The 16,563-nt window shown below is 35.6% G+C and overlaps 1 protein-coding gene across 2 annotated transcripts in view; it reads right to left on the minus strand.

Annotated features, from left to right (window-relative positions):
• STT3B (STT3 oligosaccharyltransferase complex catalytic subunit B) overlaps window positions 1-16,563 on the minus strand; it is a 49,424-nt gene that overhangs the window by 8,698 nt on the left and 24,163 nt on the right. For both annotated transcript variants that reach the window (XM_083827293.1, XM_083827294.1), the window contains exons 4-11: window positions 16,225-16,290; window positions 12,480-12,579; window positions 8,351-8,449; window positions 6,580-6,726; window positions 4,598-4,646; window positions 2,785-2,939; window positions 858-1,069; window positions 122-309 (exon numbers count right to left, since the gene is read on the minus strand). In XM_083827293.1, coding sequence (XP_083683419.1) covers window positions 122-309; window positions 858-1,069; window positions 2,785-2,939; window positions 4,598-4,646; window positions 6,580-6,726; window positions 8,351-8,449; window positions 12,480-12,579; window positions 16,225-16,290 — 1,016 coding nt within the window. The remainder of the gene's footprint in view (window positions 1-121; window positions 310-857; window positions 1,070-2,784; window positions 2,940-4,597; window positions 4,647-6,579; window positions 6,727-8,350; window positions 8,450-12,479; window positions 12,580-16,224; window positions 16,291-16,563) is intronic.

Genomic DNA, 16,563 nt, shown 5'->3' on the forward strand with positions numbered 1-16,563 from the left:
TTTATTCAGGTGACAGTTCTGCCTTAATATAATTAGAAGGCAGCAAAGCAGATTACAAATGCAAAGGAACTAGAAATACTTTTGCCCTTAAATTATTTTTCAAACCTGTGACCTTACTCACCCATCATGGTTATAGGAAGCGAGAACAACGCTAGGGCTGGAGTATGCATTGCTTGTTACCCAGGTACAGTGGACCGCAAACATCATCAACAACATCAGCATCAGCATAGTAACAATGTTTTTGATATTGGGACCCAGTCCTTCTTCTGTTTTTTCCTGTTCAGATACATGTTTTCTCACTTTGCCTGCCTAAACAAACACAAACATAGCTGTTAGGGCAACTTTAGTCATCCATGGCAATGGAACCGAAATGCCTTTTTCTTCACTACATGCACCTCGTAAGTGCTGTGGAATACTATAAAAATAGACCAAGTTGTAGTGTAAATTAACTACGTATGCACAAGAATATTCTGACAATCCAGCAAGTTGTATGAACAGATTATTCCCCAAAAGCCTTTCAGGAGAAAAAAAAATCTATTACATGAGGGCTACTGCATGATTTAGATTGGCTTAGTCTGATGATACCCACTTGTAAAGCAGAGTGGAAGAGAGCAGGACACAGATGTTTATTGTGAGGAAAAGGGGGAAACCCAGGGCTCATGCACTTTCCAGAGCTCGTATAACAAAGCCTAAACTAAAAACAAGAATAGTTAACATCATCTTCTTCAGGAACAGGAGAGTACACACTGACTTTCTTTCAGGACATCACTTAGAGCTTACTGGAGAATATCAACACTTATTCTGTATTTCAGTGCTAGTAATTCAGACCTTTAGTAGAATTTTAAATATCCCCTCACCTTATCATACAAGTTGCCAGGGTTCCTTTTGTCATCCTCATCGCTGCTGTCCTCTATTGGCGGATTTTCCCTCTTCATATCATCACCCAAATAACGCTCAAAGACATTTGAGAAGGCAATTGCAGACAGCATACAGACCACTGGAGTCAAAGTGAGCATCAGACGAACCATCACGCCAGCAAAGTAAACGGCACTGATTGCATACAGAGCAACTGCAGAGGGAAAAAATATCTACTGATGACATTTAGAAAGGAACAATCACTGTGACTGCACACATACACGCTCACCATACAACTGTTTTTAGAAGTGGGTTGAGCATCTGTGTCTATAAAGACTTGGACATGCATCTTGCATTGCATTGCTTTTTAATTTATGGAGATACAGTTTAATTAATTACAGTTTAATTAATGATTGTCCCTTTTGAGCCTCAAACCCTTCCTGAAATTAATCTTGACGACTATTAACAATAACACAACCACACTTTCATATTCATTAATAATGTGTCATAAGATACATTATTAGTGAAATTTAGTATCACACCAAAAATAGTACTGGAATAATAGGTAGTTTCATTTGGTTAGAAAGACCAAACAGCCCTAGACCAAACAAGTTATTAAATCTGAAAAAACAAAGAGCAAGTGTTAGAATCTCATATAAATACCAAATTTTAATTTAAATTAGAGATATCTGAACAAATTGGGGGCTTGTCTACATTATAATTCCATACAGACACATAAGGTGATACTGTGAACCCTATTCTGAAGCAAGTTATCCTGGATAGTATTAAAAAAAAAATACCACCACAAAATCCCAAGATTTTCAGGATAGCAGGAATATTCATAACACTTTTCATAACGACAACCTGCATGCATTCGTTAGGAATATCTATTGTTCAAGTAACAGTGGTTATTGCTAGTTTGCTACCGCTTAACAACATGCTTCTGTGAAAGATTTGCCATGGAAATCAAAGGAGACTGGTTTATCAGATTACATTGCATAAATATTTTGCCCTTTGTAGTAAAGCAGTATGGCTCTCCGTTCTCACTCATAGGTCTCTTTAAGCTGACTTAAAGAGATGGTGCAGCAATAGGAGGCTGAAGGGAGTTCCCCAGCACTGGTCTTTACTGCAAGCAAAAGAGCATAAAAAACTCTAAAGTCACAGGAATTAACACCACAAATGTTCCCATTGCCAATGGGGTAATCTAAAGAGGCAGCTGTATATGACTGGAGCCTCCTGTTGCCACAGAAGTGCAAGACCGTGTGATCTTCACTCCTCCTTTTGGGCTACAACTCCAAGTCACATCCTTAGAAGCCTCACTCACAGTCTTAGAAGTCTACTGTCAAAGTAAAGCTTCATACAAATAAATTTGTTGTCACTGACACAGGGAGACCCCGTACCTGTGCTTAGGCTTGCACCTTATCTAGCACTTGCTCCACAGCAAATGATTCAGCTCCCTAAAATAGCTGAAAATCTAGAAAGAAAAGGCATTTTGAATCATCCTCTGTGGTGGGATGAGAGCCAGAAGAATACCTAGGGAAGAACTGGGTGCCTTGCAGCCTGTGTGGGGAAGGATCTCCCCTTTGCTGCTGCACCAAGCTATTCACCTGGCTGTGCTGTGAAACTGTACCGCCACTCATGGCTTGTGAGATCAGCACGTGGAAGAACATGCACCTCCAAGAGCCACAGTGACAAATCCCACCTCTCTTCATAAGAGGCTCCATCACCAATCCACCAATCTCTGTATGAACTGCATTTTTTACGGATGGTTTTAAATACTGCTAGGTGCAGGCAACTTTTAACATTCACCTTTAAACACATCATGTTTAAACCTTTTCTAGAACATTTCATACACCAGCTTTGAGCAAACAAACGAAATCATGTTGAAGACAAGATTTTTCAAAACGATTTTTAAATATTTTCTCTTACCAAAGACTCTTTCATCATTGATGTTTTTGATACAGAACCACAGCCCTGCTGGGAAAGTACACACGAGAATATGCAGATCAAAAAAGAAGGAAACCCATGTTGTAGGCTGATGCTCAGACACAGAGGCAATGATCGGGATGTGAATTTTCGCATACCTTTTTTAAAAAAAATTCAGTTCAAATTATTTTGAAGAGATAAAGTTATTAACACCTGTAAACATTAGGAGTTCTGAAATTCATTTAAAAGGAAGCATTTCAATTTAAAAGGTTAAATGCTCTGTTTAGCAGAAACCTGATGAAACTTTTATATCAAAAAACGTTCCCATGTCTTATTGTATTTAGGAAGTATTTGGTGTACAGAGTTATTTAAAAAAGCAATATAAAGAATTATTTCCATACTAATTAAAAGATTGAGCATTACAGACACTCTGTTCTATTATGGCTAGACATGAAGCCGAATTCACCAGAATGAAAACATACAGCTATGGAAATCATCATTATATTTTGTAGGGACAGTTATCCACACCAGAAAATTTCCTAGGATTTCAATATTGTATTTCAAATGCTCTCCTCTGTACAAAACACCTTCATTTGCCTAGTACATCAAGTTGAAGGATTAAATCCCAGGCCAGTTAGTGATGCCCCCACGTTCTCTCAGATGCTGAAAGTCAGGTGTTGTCTACACTTGGAAATGCAGGTTAACTAAACAGCATGTCGGACACTCAGTGCGGACAAGGACAAAACTATATTAAAAGACAGCTGTGCACACAGGCCTCATCTGGGGTGCCCTATGACCAAACGGTGAGGTATCAAACAAATGTCCTTCTTCACTGAGATTTAGGCCTCATTCAGAACTGCACTGATGTGTTTTAAACACAATATTGACTTTCTAATGTAGACAAGCCCTCAAAAGTTTAATCTTGCGTGTGTATACATATATATATATTTATATACACATACACACATATACACACCATATATAAGTACAGACCATTTCATCTATGGACAGGGAACATCTATGCGTTCTTCAAATAAATTTGAGGCTTCCTTACTGACACCTATTCTACTACATTTATTACAGGGCTGGTACAGAATCCTGTATGAACTGGACTATGGAGCCTGAGGAAAAAAAAAAAGAACTATAAAAGTCTGAAGTTCTCCTATCCCTGCTTTTAAAAATCTACCAATTAAAATGCATCTTAAACACTTGAATAAAACTAAAGGTATTTTGCAGATAAATATTCTACATTAAGTGTCTGGCTAATGAACTGAACGCTGGATTTTTAAATGTTAACTAAACCAAAAGAGTTATTCACAAAACCATACACGAATAAACCAAAATTGTTCGGAGTAGACATCTGTATACACAAAACGGATTTATGAAAATAATAAGCAGGCAACATGCAAGATCATGTGTAACATCTTCGTGACTTCGTGCAATGTTGTGCAATGAAAACAGCAGAAGTTTAAGGCTCTTAGTAATTTTTAAGCGTGTCCTCAAGTGTTGATACAACTTTTGGTTATTTTACGCTGAAAAGCACTGCTGTTTTGTATAGACAAACGCACGATTAAGATACTCAAAGACTTCCAAAGAAGCAAGAAATTTAGCAAACAAATTAGTGATGAAGGTAAAATGGTTGCAAAGATCACGGAACAGTTACTACACATGCTCTCTTTAGAGAGCTGATCAAAATCCCACATATTCTCCTTGACTTAAATACTAAATCAATTTGAGGATGAGGAGAGCAAAAAAATATTAGTTTTCAGTAGAATTCTATTGATAGCTCATGCTTATATCCTTTATCTCTACTTACCCGGTGTCCCACAAAGAATAAAATCTGCCACTCCAAGGAGCAATATAACCTGAAAAAGAGAAGGGGAAAAATTTTGCTGCCTAGATATTTAAATGCAATATATATATATATATATAACAAGAAGTTGAATCCTTGTACTTATTATCTGAGCATTTGTAAATGATGCAGTAAGTCTTCACTTTGATATTTACAAATGGTATCATTCGACGCTTTTTTTTTTAATATCTAGTTTAGACATCTAAATATTGTGTTTAATGCTCTATATTATATTTTTCCCTTCAGGCTTCAGATGCAAAGCTTACTCCCAACCAGTTGCATGCACAAGTAAGGAGGATATGCCAGCAGATGTGAAATAGCTGGTTATGGTCATCTCTGGATGTATCCAAAACACAAGATCAGATGGGATTCTCCTGAGAGTGCTGAAAGAACTGGCTGATGTGGTAACTACTCATGACCTTGATCAGGGTGCTAAGGCCCTTGTTGCCTGGAAGTGGCTAATGCTATGCCTCTAGGAAAGGCAAGAAGGAATATCCAGGGAATTCCCAGCCAGTAACGTGAGTCCCTAGAAAGACTGTGAAGCACAGCATCCTGAATTACATCATTAAACGCTTTTAAGACATTTTCCTAATTTCTCATCCGTAAGCTGAAGAAGAATGGGCTGGGCAAACAACAATTTGATGTGCTGAAAATTGACTGTACTGACAAGCTCAAAATAGCACCCAGTGGCTTGGTGTCCCATTGATGGCTGGCTAGCAAAACATAAAAATATCGCAGAGGCCAAAACAGTGAATTGTGCTAAATTGAGAAGAATAACTGACAAGCCTTATGGCAGGCAGAACTTCCATCCAGAACTTTAACCTCCTTCCAGGTGCTGCACCCTGCTGCTGGAGGATTATTAATTAAAGAGAGAGGGAGCTGAGTGCTGTGAGATGGCCAGGGGTCTAGATCACACAGTACACCAGGAAAAGCTGAGGGAACCAGGTTTATTCTGTCTGGTGAAGCAGTGATACTATCAGTGAATTTCAAAAATTGACATCAACACTTCCCAAGAAATGCAACAGTAGACATATTTTGCTACATATCGAAATTAGAAGCCAAATTTTGTCTTAATATGCCAGTCTGAAAAATTTCATGAAATATTAGTAGGACCCACTCATACATACTGAAAAGCAAATTACAAATCATCAAGTTTTAGAAGACTTTCAGACAAATATAGATGTTAAATATTCTTTTGGAATAATGGTACCATAAATAACAAAAATAAAACTGCAATTAAATAGTCCAAAATGTTAAACTACTGATACCAGAAAAATCTACACTAAATCTATACATTCATTGCTAAAATGAATTACAAGAAATAATTCAGTTAAAATAAAAAGTTAAATCTCAGAAAAGTTTTCTTTTTTTAAATAATATTCTGACAAAACAGAATAGCATATGAGGTGTAATATTAAGACAATTTAACACCCAGCAGAATTCAATTTTGGCATGACTGACATATTTATCTATGAAAATAGATCAGGAAGGAATTATAGTGTTAGATGACCAAGGATATATGTCATGGAATCAGAATATGGCTGTTAGGCATCTGAGGACTGCAACCAAGCAAAGGCAAACTTGTTTTTCTGAGGTTGGGTAGAACTACCTTGAAGACCAGAAACTGAACCGCAGAAGGAGAACTCACAGACATACAGACATCCAGTCATACAGAAATGTGGTTTCTTTCTGAAATACTTGAACCTATCTCATCTTGACCTATCAATGCTATTTAGAATAGATTAACAGTGCTTATCTTCATAATATGCTTTTGCTACCGTTATGTTCCTTCTATCAATCTGACTTTTTGCATGATAAGAAAAACAGAAACAAAGCAACATGGTCATTGGTTTGCTGTGGGGTTGCCAACATCTACTTAGACTAAACCAAATGTTGGTCACCTGAGTTACCTGCTCCTAAGAGAAACTGTTTTCATGTTTATTTACCTGTGTATGTCAAGTAGATGACGCTCAGGAATACAATACCAGCAGCCAGGGAGACACCCAAGAAGAACAATGTCTGAAATTCTTGCTTTGTTAATCTGTCTCTCAAATACTGCAAAAATGCATAGGCCTGCAGCAATGCAAAAACACCTAAAGACAGGCAAAAGTTTTTGTTTAAATCCTCAAAAGAAGCAACAATCATCAAAGCAACTGGCATACTTCAGCTATGTTTGAATTACAAAAAAAAAATACATTTAATTATATCTGAAAACCAGTATAAAACCACTTTCTAACAAACAGACTTTAATACGTAATAGGGCTGATAGTCTGAGTCACTGCAAGAAAGTAACTACTCTCCAAAACATTCTTTGCTTATTATATATCAAGAGCTCCAACATCCACTGTCTCTTTGCTCCCAAATTGGGTAAAGGGAGAGAATCACCTGAAAACTAGATTGCATGTATTTTGTCAAAAACACAGTTTAACATACCCAGACATCTTGAAAAAATAAGATACAGCTCTTGGCTAGCTTAAGTAATGAGTTGCAAGGAAAGAGCCCAGACAACACAAAGCCAAGACTAATGTATAAATGTATGGAAATTAAGCTACTGAACAAAACAGAGGGATTTAATAAAGAAAAAAAAATAAACCAAACATCTAAGTGAATACAGACAACAGAATTAGATAAAGCTAGAGTCAAAACACCAGAATTCACTAGGTAAGCATTCCATACCCTCAAAAAATGCATTTCCTAGTTTAACATTAAACTAGAACTTAAGACATGGTTTTCTGTTGTTATTCATTTCAATGCATATAATCAGATCAATCCAATGGTTCATCCCCTCAAAACTGAAAAATCACTAGTAGCTGGCAGGAAGAAAAAAACCCCAAAACTCAAGCGTATTGTATTTTTTCAATTTACGAATAAAATTGTGATGCACGATGTTGAAATTCACTAGTTCCAAACTTCTAGAGAACAGCACAAACTGTCCACTAAGTAACTGTAAAATTCTTAGGACACAAACTACGCCCTGATAATCTTTACTCCACTCATTATATCCAGAATGATATAAGAATCTCCCAGTAATATTCAAAATATTTTTAAAATATTTTTTTTCTGGTGAATTTTAGTTATGTAACAATTGCTGTCCCAAATCCATTTTCTTAAGTGACAATGCATAATTAAAAAAGAGGAATCTAACAAATTAAGCTACATCACAAAAAACGGTGTATGCTCCTACTAAACATAGGCCTAGCAGCCTTAGTAAAGACTGCTGTTGTAAAGAAATCAAGATGTCTGAACGTTTAACAACTACTGAGAATAATCTTACTTTAAAAAGAATCAAAAAAGAATAAAATCAGTTATTTAAAATCAGCCTCCTATATATAGCATGTCATTTGCATCTAATCCACTTTGAAAAAATTATCAACTCTAAAAAGAAATTGCTCAATAAAAACTGTGTTTACCAATAACCATGTTTCAATTTTACAATGCTCGAAGGCAACATTATATTGCAAAACAGTACAGATTATCAATGTGTAAAGTAACTGCTTGTCAGAATGTGTAAGTGATCCACAGTTATGGAAGCATTTTACCTCCATTAGCTCACACAAAGAAGGATAATGTGTTGATTGGAAAGTAAACTTCCCTACAAATACTAAACAGTACCTTTTTTTCTTTAACAATTTGATTTGTTAGTACAAGGTTCTTTCTAACACAAGGAAACAGATCTGCAAGGGTTTGGCTGTTTAGAAGCAGACTGAGTTTTCTTACCTGCAGCTGCCATGTGTTCACTTGTTCTAATTGGCTGAAACCCCACAAAAGGTATCTGCATCGATAATATTAACCCCACAATGTAGAAAGTGCTATATGCTGGAAAAAAGAGTGGGGGAGAGGGCAGAAGAGAAAGGTGAGAAGCAAACAAATGAGTACACACATTTCAAAACCCAGACTCCATAGCAGAGTCCATTCCCCACCTTCAGACATCAATGACACTGAAACAAAACTGTATTGTTTTAAATATTTTGGCCATCCCTATGACTTGTTTCACCTTCTTTGATTAGAGTAAAGTTAAAATAAAATTGCATTCAATTTTAAGGGAAATAGCAAAGTACTGTTGTTCCTAATTACACTTTTCTTTTCCTCGTAGGAAAATGAACCATCTATCTAAGATACTCTAGCTTAGAAATAGTTCTCTCTTCTCATTTGCTTTTCTTGTTGTTGCAGAATATGGGTGGAAGAAGAGATCCCAGATAAGTAAAAAGAGCAGTTTCTGTATGAGGAGAAATTAAAGGGACCAGACCTCAAAGAGGTAAAACATTTAAAAGCGCACTACTTACTTAAAAAAATGCAAAATGTATGCTTGTTCTTTTTTAAATGCAAGAACAGAGGCATGCCAAAAAATTGAAAAGCGACACAATTAAAAATGAATACTGAGCATCTGTATTAATAGATCTGTATAAACCATGGGGACTCATAACCCCCCAGAAAGTGGAGGCCAAGAACAAAACTGTATTAATAACATGAATCATTATTATGTATGAAGTGATATTCACGTACTTTCTCTTGACAGGATTTTGCTCCTAAATATTCCAGGGAGAGAGAGATGGGAATAGAAGAAACACCAACTGTGAACAGCCACGAATCTGCTTACATTTTGAAGCAACCAGCCAACTTAAAAACCAAATGAGGTCTTCTTCCCTCAGTAGCAATCAGAAATAATGTACCTCCCAGATTTTTATTTTTATTTAAAAACTCCTTCAATTCATAAACCACAGGCTTTGCTCTGGCCTCAATCCTTTGAGGAGATCCTTGAACCCATACAACCCTTTACTAAGCTCCATAAGAACAGGTTTGGGAACCAGATCATATACCTGTGGTATTGTTTTTGTTGCACCTGTGTATTATGCTCCCAGCATACCATATGCTTTGCAAATATCACAAAACAATCCCTGTCGTGATGCTTCCAACCACTTCCAGCCATCTTTGCTGGTGTGTGCTTTCAAGCATTTGTATTTTGCTGCTTGGCCTACCTACTCATCTATTCCGTCTTTATGTCACTGAAATACATTTTTGCTGCAGGAAACTCAATTTTTGACGAATTCACTTCAACATAAATCATTTATTGTATCATAAAACTGTTGCAACACTGCCATCCTGTGGAATTCTAATGATTGGCATAAATCACTAGACTTCACATTTGTTAGACCATTCTAAAGAACCATTTTTAAGCCCAGTCCTACAACTGGCATACTTCATATGCCCACTTTTTTTTTAATCTTTCTTCCCACTTCTTTTAAGCAGCTATCACATCTGCTTGCCTGGCATCAAATGAACAGGTCGTCTGATACAATTTTTCAAGGAACTACTTTAGTACACGAAGGTGAAAGATATACCATCACAAACTTTCCACGTTCCTTTGCAAAGACTATGCAAACAGCAGAACGTAAAAACCAGAACTTTATTCTCATTCCTGCAATCCACTCTCATGATCATAACTTTGATGAGATCGACAACAAAAAAAAACTGACGTTCTGTGGATAAACTCATTTCACAATTTTAGTTCCTGTATACTGCAAAAACACGAGAAAAACCTATTGAAAACTTCTCCCGAGTATGATCACGGATTTGATCACACATTTTTAATTAATGGATTATAACCACCAGAAATAAATACTAATCATCTGAAATTTTAGAATACTGAAGTAGTTGATAAAAAATATATGCCTGCTCACTATTTAAATGGTAAAATACAACACATAGGACAAAGAATTAATGGAATTAAGTTTTAAATTCTGGAAGATCTTTTTTTTTTTTTTGGTTATATTTTGAAAAGTACACAGAACTCAGGAATTGTACGGGAAAAAAGTAGATCAGTAGATTGAAGTGAATATTGCCAAGTCTGAAGTGCACAGACAAGACTATACATACAATAATGGAAGATAATATCAACGGATCCTGCATCTGAATAAACAGGTTATTTTCCTAAAATGGATGTAGATTTTAGTAGCTACTGTCAGCTGTCAATAGGTTGCAAAAAGTAACCTATTAGCTGCACACTGGTAGTTTTTTGCATGCGCACTAGCAATTCCATATTGTCTTTGCAAAATACCTTTGCTTTCCCTACTGCAATGAGCTTTTGGAAACCCATCCCCTTATCTGAATAGTTTGGGAGTGAAGCACAATTCCATTTCTTCCCAGAAGTGCTTGAACTTTCCTACCTGGTTTATAAAAACATCCTGTTAAACAAACCTAGAACACACATGCTGATGCAACTTCTACAGACATCTGTGTGTAAGGCTTCCCAGGGAAGTTTAGATTAATCCAGGAATTGCAATGAAACAGCGAAGCAGCAATCACATTTTCATTCCAACAACTCTCCTGAATTGCATCTCCCTCAGCTGAAGGACAATAACACCTCAAAACACTGTAGTTATTTGCAAAACAAATATGTGACAAAATCTTTAGTTCATATGAACTGGCAGTACTATTTTTGCACCCCCCCCCCCCACCCCAATGAGATCAAAGACTAGTTCACTGAAAGCTGGAAAAGCGAGAGCACTTATGCTTTATTGTTTCTGATTACCACATCATTTCTGGATTTTGTAATTACTAGATTTCATTTTCTCTTGCCTAACTCACAGAAATTGGAAAATGAACATATTCAATAAAATAATTTTAAAAGCAAAACAAGATAAATTACTCTTCCCTGAAGTTATGAAGAAGTAGTTAATGAAGTTAACTAACAGTAATGTTAAAAATTAAAGGTGGATAAAAGTTTTTTTTTCCTTTTAAAAATAATTTCAGATTCTGAATCATATAAATAAATAACTAAGCAAGAAACAAATACTTATATTGTGGTATAAAAAAAAACACATAAAACTGAACTCAAGTAAATATTATAGTGTATAATGGTTCCAATACATAATGTAAATACAGTAATTTCCCTAGCAGGCACTGAAAAAAAAGCATGAAAATAAATATAAAAATAGTATTAAAATGGGTTAACAAAAATATATTTACAAATACAAAGTATCTTTTGATATTACACTTCAATTTATATGTTCTCAAACGTCTCAATGTTTGAGACATGTTCTCAAACTATCTTTTGTAAATGTTTCACATTAGGGAGTTAAAAGTGTTCTATCTAACTTATAAATAAATCTAAGAATACCTGAATTGATTATTAATTATTTCATTCACACACCCACACTGTGACCAACTGATCTAACCAGTAATGTCTCTGTAAACTGTCGACAGAGTATTTAAATATCAGGTAAGTCAATTAAGAAGTTATTCTCCTGAGATCACTATCCAAACATTCCTGAAATTGGAAGCAAGGTTGACCCATTAACCCAATAAAATCTTAAGGACTCACGTGGAGTAGACAGACTCTTAGGCTGCTTTTTAGTCCAGGTTATGTAAAACATACGTGGCTGCTTAAAATTCCCTATGTCTTTTCCCATATATGTCACAACACACTATAACATTTGCATAATGACTGCTGCAAAACTTTTTAAAACTACTAATTGTTTTATGCACTAGGAAAAGACAAAGATGAAACGTTATTCTTTTTAACAGACACATGCAATATATATACATTAAATATACTAAAAGGATGCTAAAAATACCAAACTATCCGATTATTTCCTTTTTTCAGTGCACTAGAAAGCAGAAAATGAATTAGCAGCAACATATCTGAAATTTTGGAAGTGTGAATGATATGTTTTAGCTTCCTATTGCCACTGGTGTAGACAGTGATTGACTATAATCAGTAATCCAATTAATAAAATGCAATCTGATATGCAATTACCTCATTCCCACCAAATACAAAAGACATCATTATAATTTCATATCTCATGATTCAGCATTTGACAATGATTGTTCAAAGAACAAAACTTACCGATGTAGACCCTCCTGCTGTATCTCTGCATCAGCAAGAGGACAAACACATGCAGTGGAATAAGGTTGATGATGAAAACATAGCCACCCCATGCAGAGACCTGGAAGAAATGGAATAGGAAATCAGATCTAAAAATATCTGGAAATTCTTCAGATAGCCAGTGCTGGACATTTACAAGGGTCTGACAAGAAAACACAAACCCCAGTAAAAGTAATACCACCAGAATTTTTCTCAACGTTTACTATCCAAAAAGAAAACAAAATCCCCCAAAGTGGTAAAGTTAAAGTAGTAAAGACTTATGAAATGGACTGGTGGATTTTCAAGGCTGTCTTTCTTACAGCTCCACTCCTCCTCCCAAGCAAATCTAGTCAGGCTGGCAGACAACAATGTGATGCTGGGGGCTTTTCCCCATGGTGAGGGACGCTGGAAAGGCAGCAGTAGGACTCCCATCTAGGGTTCAAAGTTTTCCTTTGACATACAACTTTAGCATGATGCATTGTGCTTTTTGGCAGGCACAGGCAGAGGATCTCCAGCCAGAGAGAAGAAATGGAGCAAGGTATACACTGTCGATGGTAAAATTCCTGGAGCAGAGTAGCAAATGGTGGTTGCGGTGTGAGGAAAGAAACAAAAGGAAGGAGGGAGATACACAGGGAACAGTGCTGAGCACCGTGGCACGGTGCACAACATCATCATGGAGACTGTGAACGTGTACTAACAGCATTACTTGAGAAGTGCTGGTAAGAGGTATTTAGAACTGAAACACTACAATGTTACCATTGTGTCCTTCACTGTTGGTTTAGATAAAGATGTAATGAGCTATCATTACAATGTGTTACCACATTTCTAATACATTTAGAAGGGCTAATGTTGACTAGGAATTCTACATTTTAACACATGTTCTCTTGTCAAAATACAGTCTAGACTTCTCCCATCCGCACCACGCCTATCCTAGATCTTCATTTTTAGAATGCAGCAGCTAATGTGGTTTCCACTTTAATTGTACTTTAAGGCTTAGATTCACATAGATATTTTTAAAGCCCTAGAATCCAGAAAGAAACCCAAATGACTATGTACTACAGAACAAAATCTAAAATAAGGTCATGGCAGAGATGCTGTTTTCTGATACTAATAGCACAAACCCCAGCATTTCAAAATTGGGGGCAACTGATTCATATATTAAAATAATTGGAAACAAGTACAAAACTTGTTAATTTTATAGAAAGTCATTTCAGACTATCATTATTCTTTTCCCAAATTACTGGCATGAACTATCATGGTCTACATAGGCTATTTAATTTACTGAGAGAAAACATTACACAAAGACAAGCAAAACAACAGAATGAGAACAAATGTGTAATTAGGATGTTGTCATATTTAGGTAAAGGTTCGAATGATGCAGGTAGCAGACAGTTTGTATAGACTAGAAACTTGCATCTCTAATTAACACCTATTCTCTAATTATTGAGATATTAAACCAGATCTACACCCTGAAGATTGCATTGGACTGAAGATACACTTTGAAATTTTCAAACATATCTGAGGTTTCCTCATAGACAAATGGAGTGGAAAACTGCCATTACTCCTACAAGGTCAGCCTCAATGTAAAGGTTTGTTTTATGACCCCCTCATCATAAAGAGGCATCTGAAACAAACAAAGCTGATGTCAAATAAATGTTAAAAATATAAATGCAAGAAAAAAAAAACTTCTCCTTTTTTAATGCAATGCTGTAGTATGAGTCAAATTACCACTGTGAGTTAGGTATACAGTTTAAGCAGATTTAGATATTAAGAAAGACATCTGTCGGTGCATGCAATATACATTCGCCTTTCAAGAAGCTGTTCCCCAAACTCCCCATGCAAAGAAAGGCTCTTACTTCCTCAAAATTGTGATTTAATTTTCAACTTACACTGAAAAGATTACAATTTCCATCGAAGAAAGACAAATGAATTCAATTAATGGATATTAAAATCATGCTCTTCCCTGAAATTTTATCTAAGCGAAATGCCTAAGAGGGCATCTCAACAAAACACTTTTGCAAAAGAAAACACAGTATATGGAAAGCCACCACCAGGGATGAAACAGGTGCACTCCATGAGCAATAAATTTCTATCATCTCATCACTGATGCTAGCCTATGGACAAAACTTAACCTTTCTAGCTGACAGGAAAGGAAGATAAAAAGAAAAAAGTAACATCAATTTATGTTAAGACTTGGAATGTCGTAATGACGACATTGATTCTCTAAGTTGTCACCACACACTCTAGATTGCATCCTTTCCTTCTCAAAGGGTTCCACAGACCAAGACCGGACTAAGATGAGGAGAACCTGCTGTTCTGTGATTTTTTTTTTTTAGCAGTAAAAATGTAAAAACAAAGAAGTGCATATTATCTGCATATTTCTGAACAACATTTTTAGAGGATCTTGCCAATAAACAGGCATGATATAAAGACTATGGTCTATCAGCGTAACAATTCAAAACCTTATTTGCCTGACCTTGTATTACACACAGTTCTGTACCAAACCTACAGGATCTCTTCGCTGCAATGCAACGTAAACAGCTATGTTATGTATGAAGAAGTGGCTGCTTATTTACTGACTCAGCAGAAAGAAAGAGAGGGAGGAAAGAAACAGGAGAAAATAAATGTACTCTTAACAGGAGATAGCTACACTCTTTGGTGACACATATAGGGCTATTTCTTTCTGTTTTAACAGCAAAAAATCTCGCAGAAAACTCAATGAATGTTAAAACTAGAGGAAATTTAGGCAGCATCCAGACAACCTCTGAATTAGTCCTGTATTTTAAATTAAGGCATGCAAAATAATTTGTAAGTTCCTTTGTCATGCAAGCCTAGTTACCTGGCTGTGGAAAAGCAGCATTTGAGACCTCCATCTTAACAAGACCATACAATTACCTGACTGTCTCACCATTGGAAGGTAATTTATTTTAATTTTGATTTAATATTTTGAAGCTAATTTATCATATAGCCACACACACACAAAGTATCAGTTGGAGGAGAAGTGACCTTTGACTTATTTGTACAGGAAAATTCTTTGAGTCTAATATTTCAGAAGATAAGCAGAGAGAAAAAAAAAGAAAAAACAATTCCCTGCATTTTGCTATTAGCTTTATCTCCCCAGTTTTAGTAATGTTTTTTTTCCCCCCTTTGTTAGCCCTTAGGAACATCTCTACAATAATCTCCATTTTCATAGATCAAGAATGAAAAAGAGACTTTATGATCATTTAATTTGACACGGAATTAATTCAGTATTTTGGTGATAATCTTTACTTTACAGCTTAATTATACCCGGAGAAATAGCTTTCAAATTTATATAAATACAACTTTGTCCATAAATTTATAATATTATTGTGCTTTAGTAATAATGACACAGAGATATATGAATATTAAAACTCCACCTTAAATTATCTGGACCAAAACAGAAATACCACTGAAGAAGAGTATCTATTCATGGCATAGGATGACTTTATAAGTAAAGTTACAGTATTTACAGTTTTTCAAAAATTCCTTTCATTGTATTGAAAAACTTTAAATTTCAAATTATTTATTATGTCTTCTCGCTCATATACTTAAGGTCTTAATAATAAAATGAAAGAACAATTTTACATTATGGACCCAGCAAAGACTAAAATCTCCTCCTTCTGTCCTTCATTAACATACGAATTAAGTAAGTCCCACTTAAAGAGTTTAGCTATTTCATATATATATATATATGTAAAAGGCTTACCATGTAAAAGTAAGATAGACAGCAGCAGATTGTCCAAAAGACCGAACCAGTTTTCACCGACTTCACCTTTAAAAATAACGAAATATTTATGAATAACAAATACTAGATACTATTACAAAATTTCATTCCAAAACAGCTGTCATGAGGACTTCTATAGTATATAACAGATTATATTTGTATCTTTCCAAACTGATATCCGTAAAACCAAACCACAAGTGCAATTCATTGACAGACCAGACAGCTTACACCTCTTTCTCTACATAATGCAGAGACAGGACGCAATGCCACTGTGTACTTTGTGATCCAAAATAGAAGAGTAGCTGCAATACTTCTGTGCTA

The sequence above is a fragment of the Anser anser genome (genome assembly GCF_964211835.1).
Source record: "Anser anser genome assembly, chromosome: 2".
Taxonomy (NCBI): Eukaryota; Metazoa; Chordata; class Aves; order Anseriformes; family Anatidae; genus Anser; species Anser anser.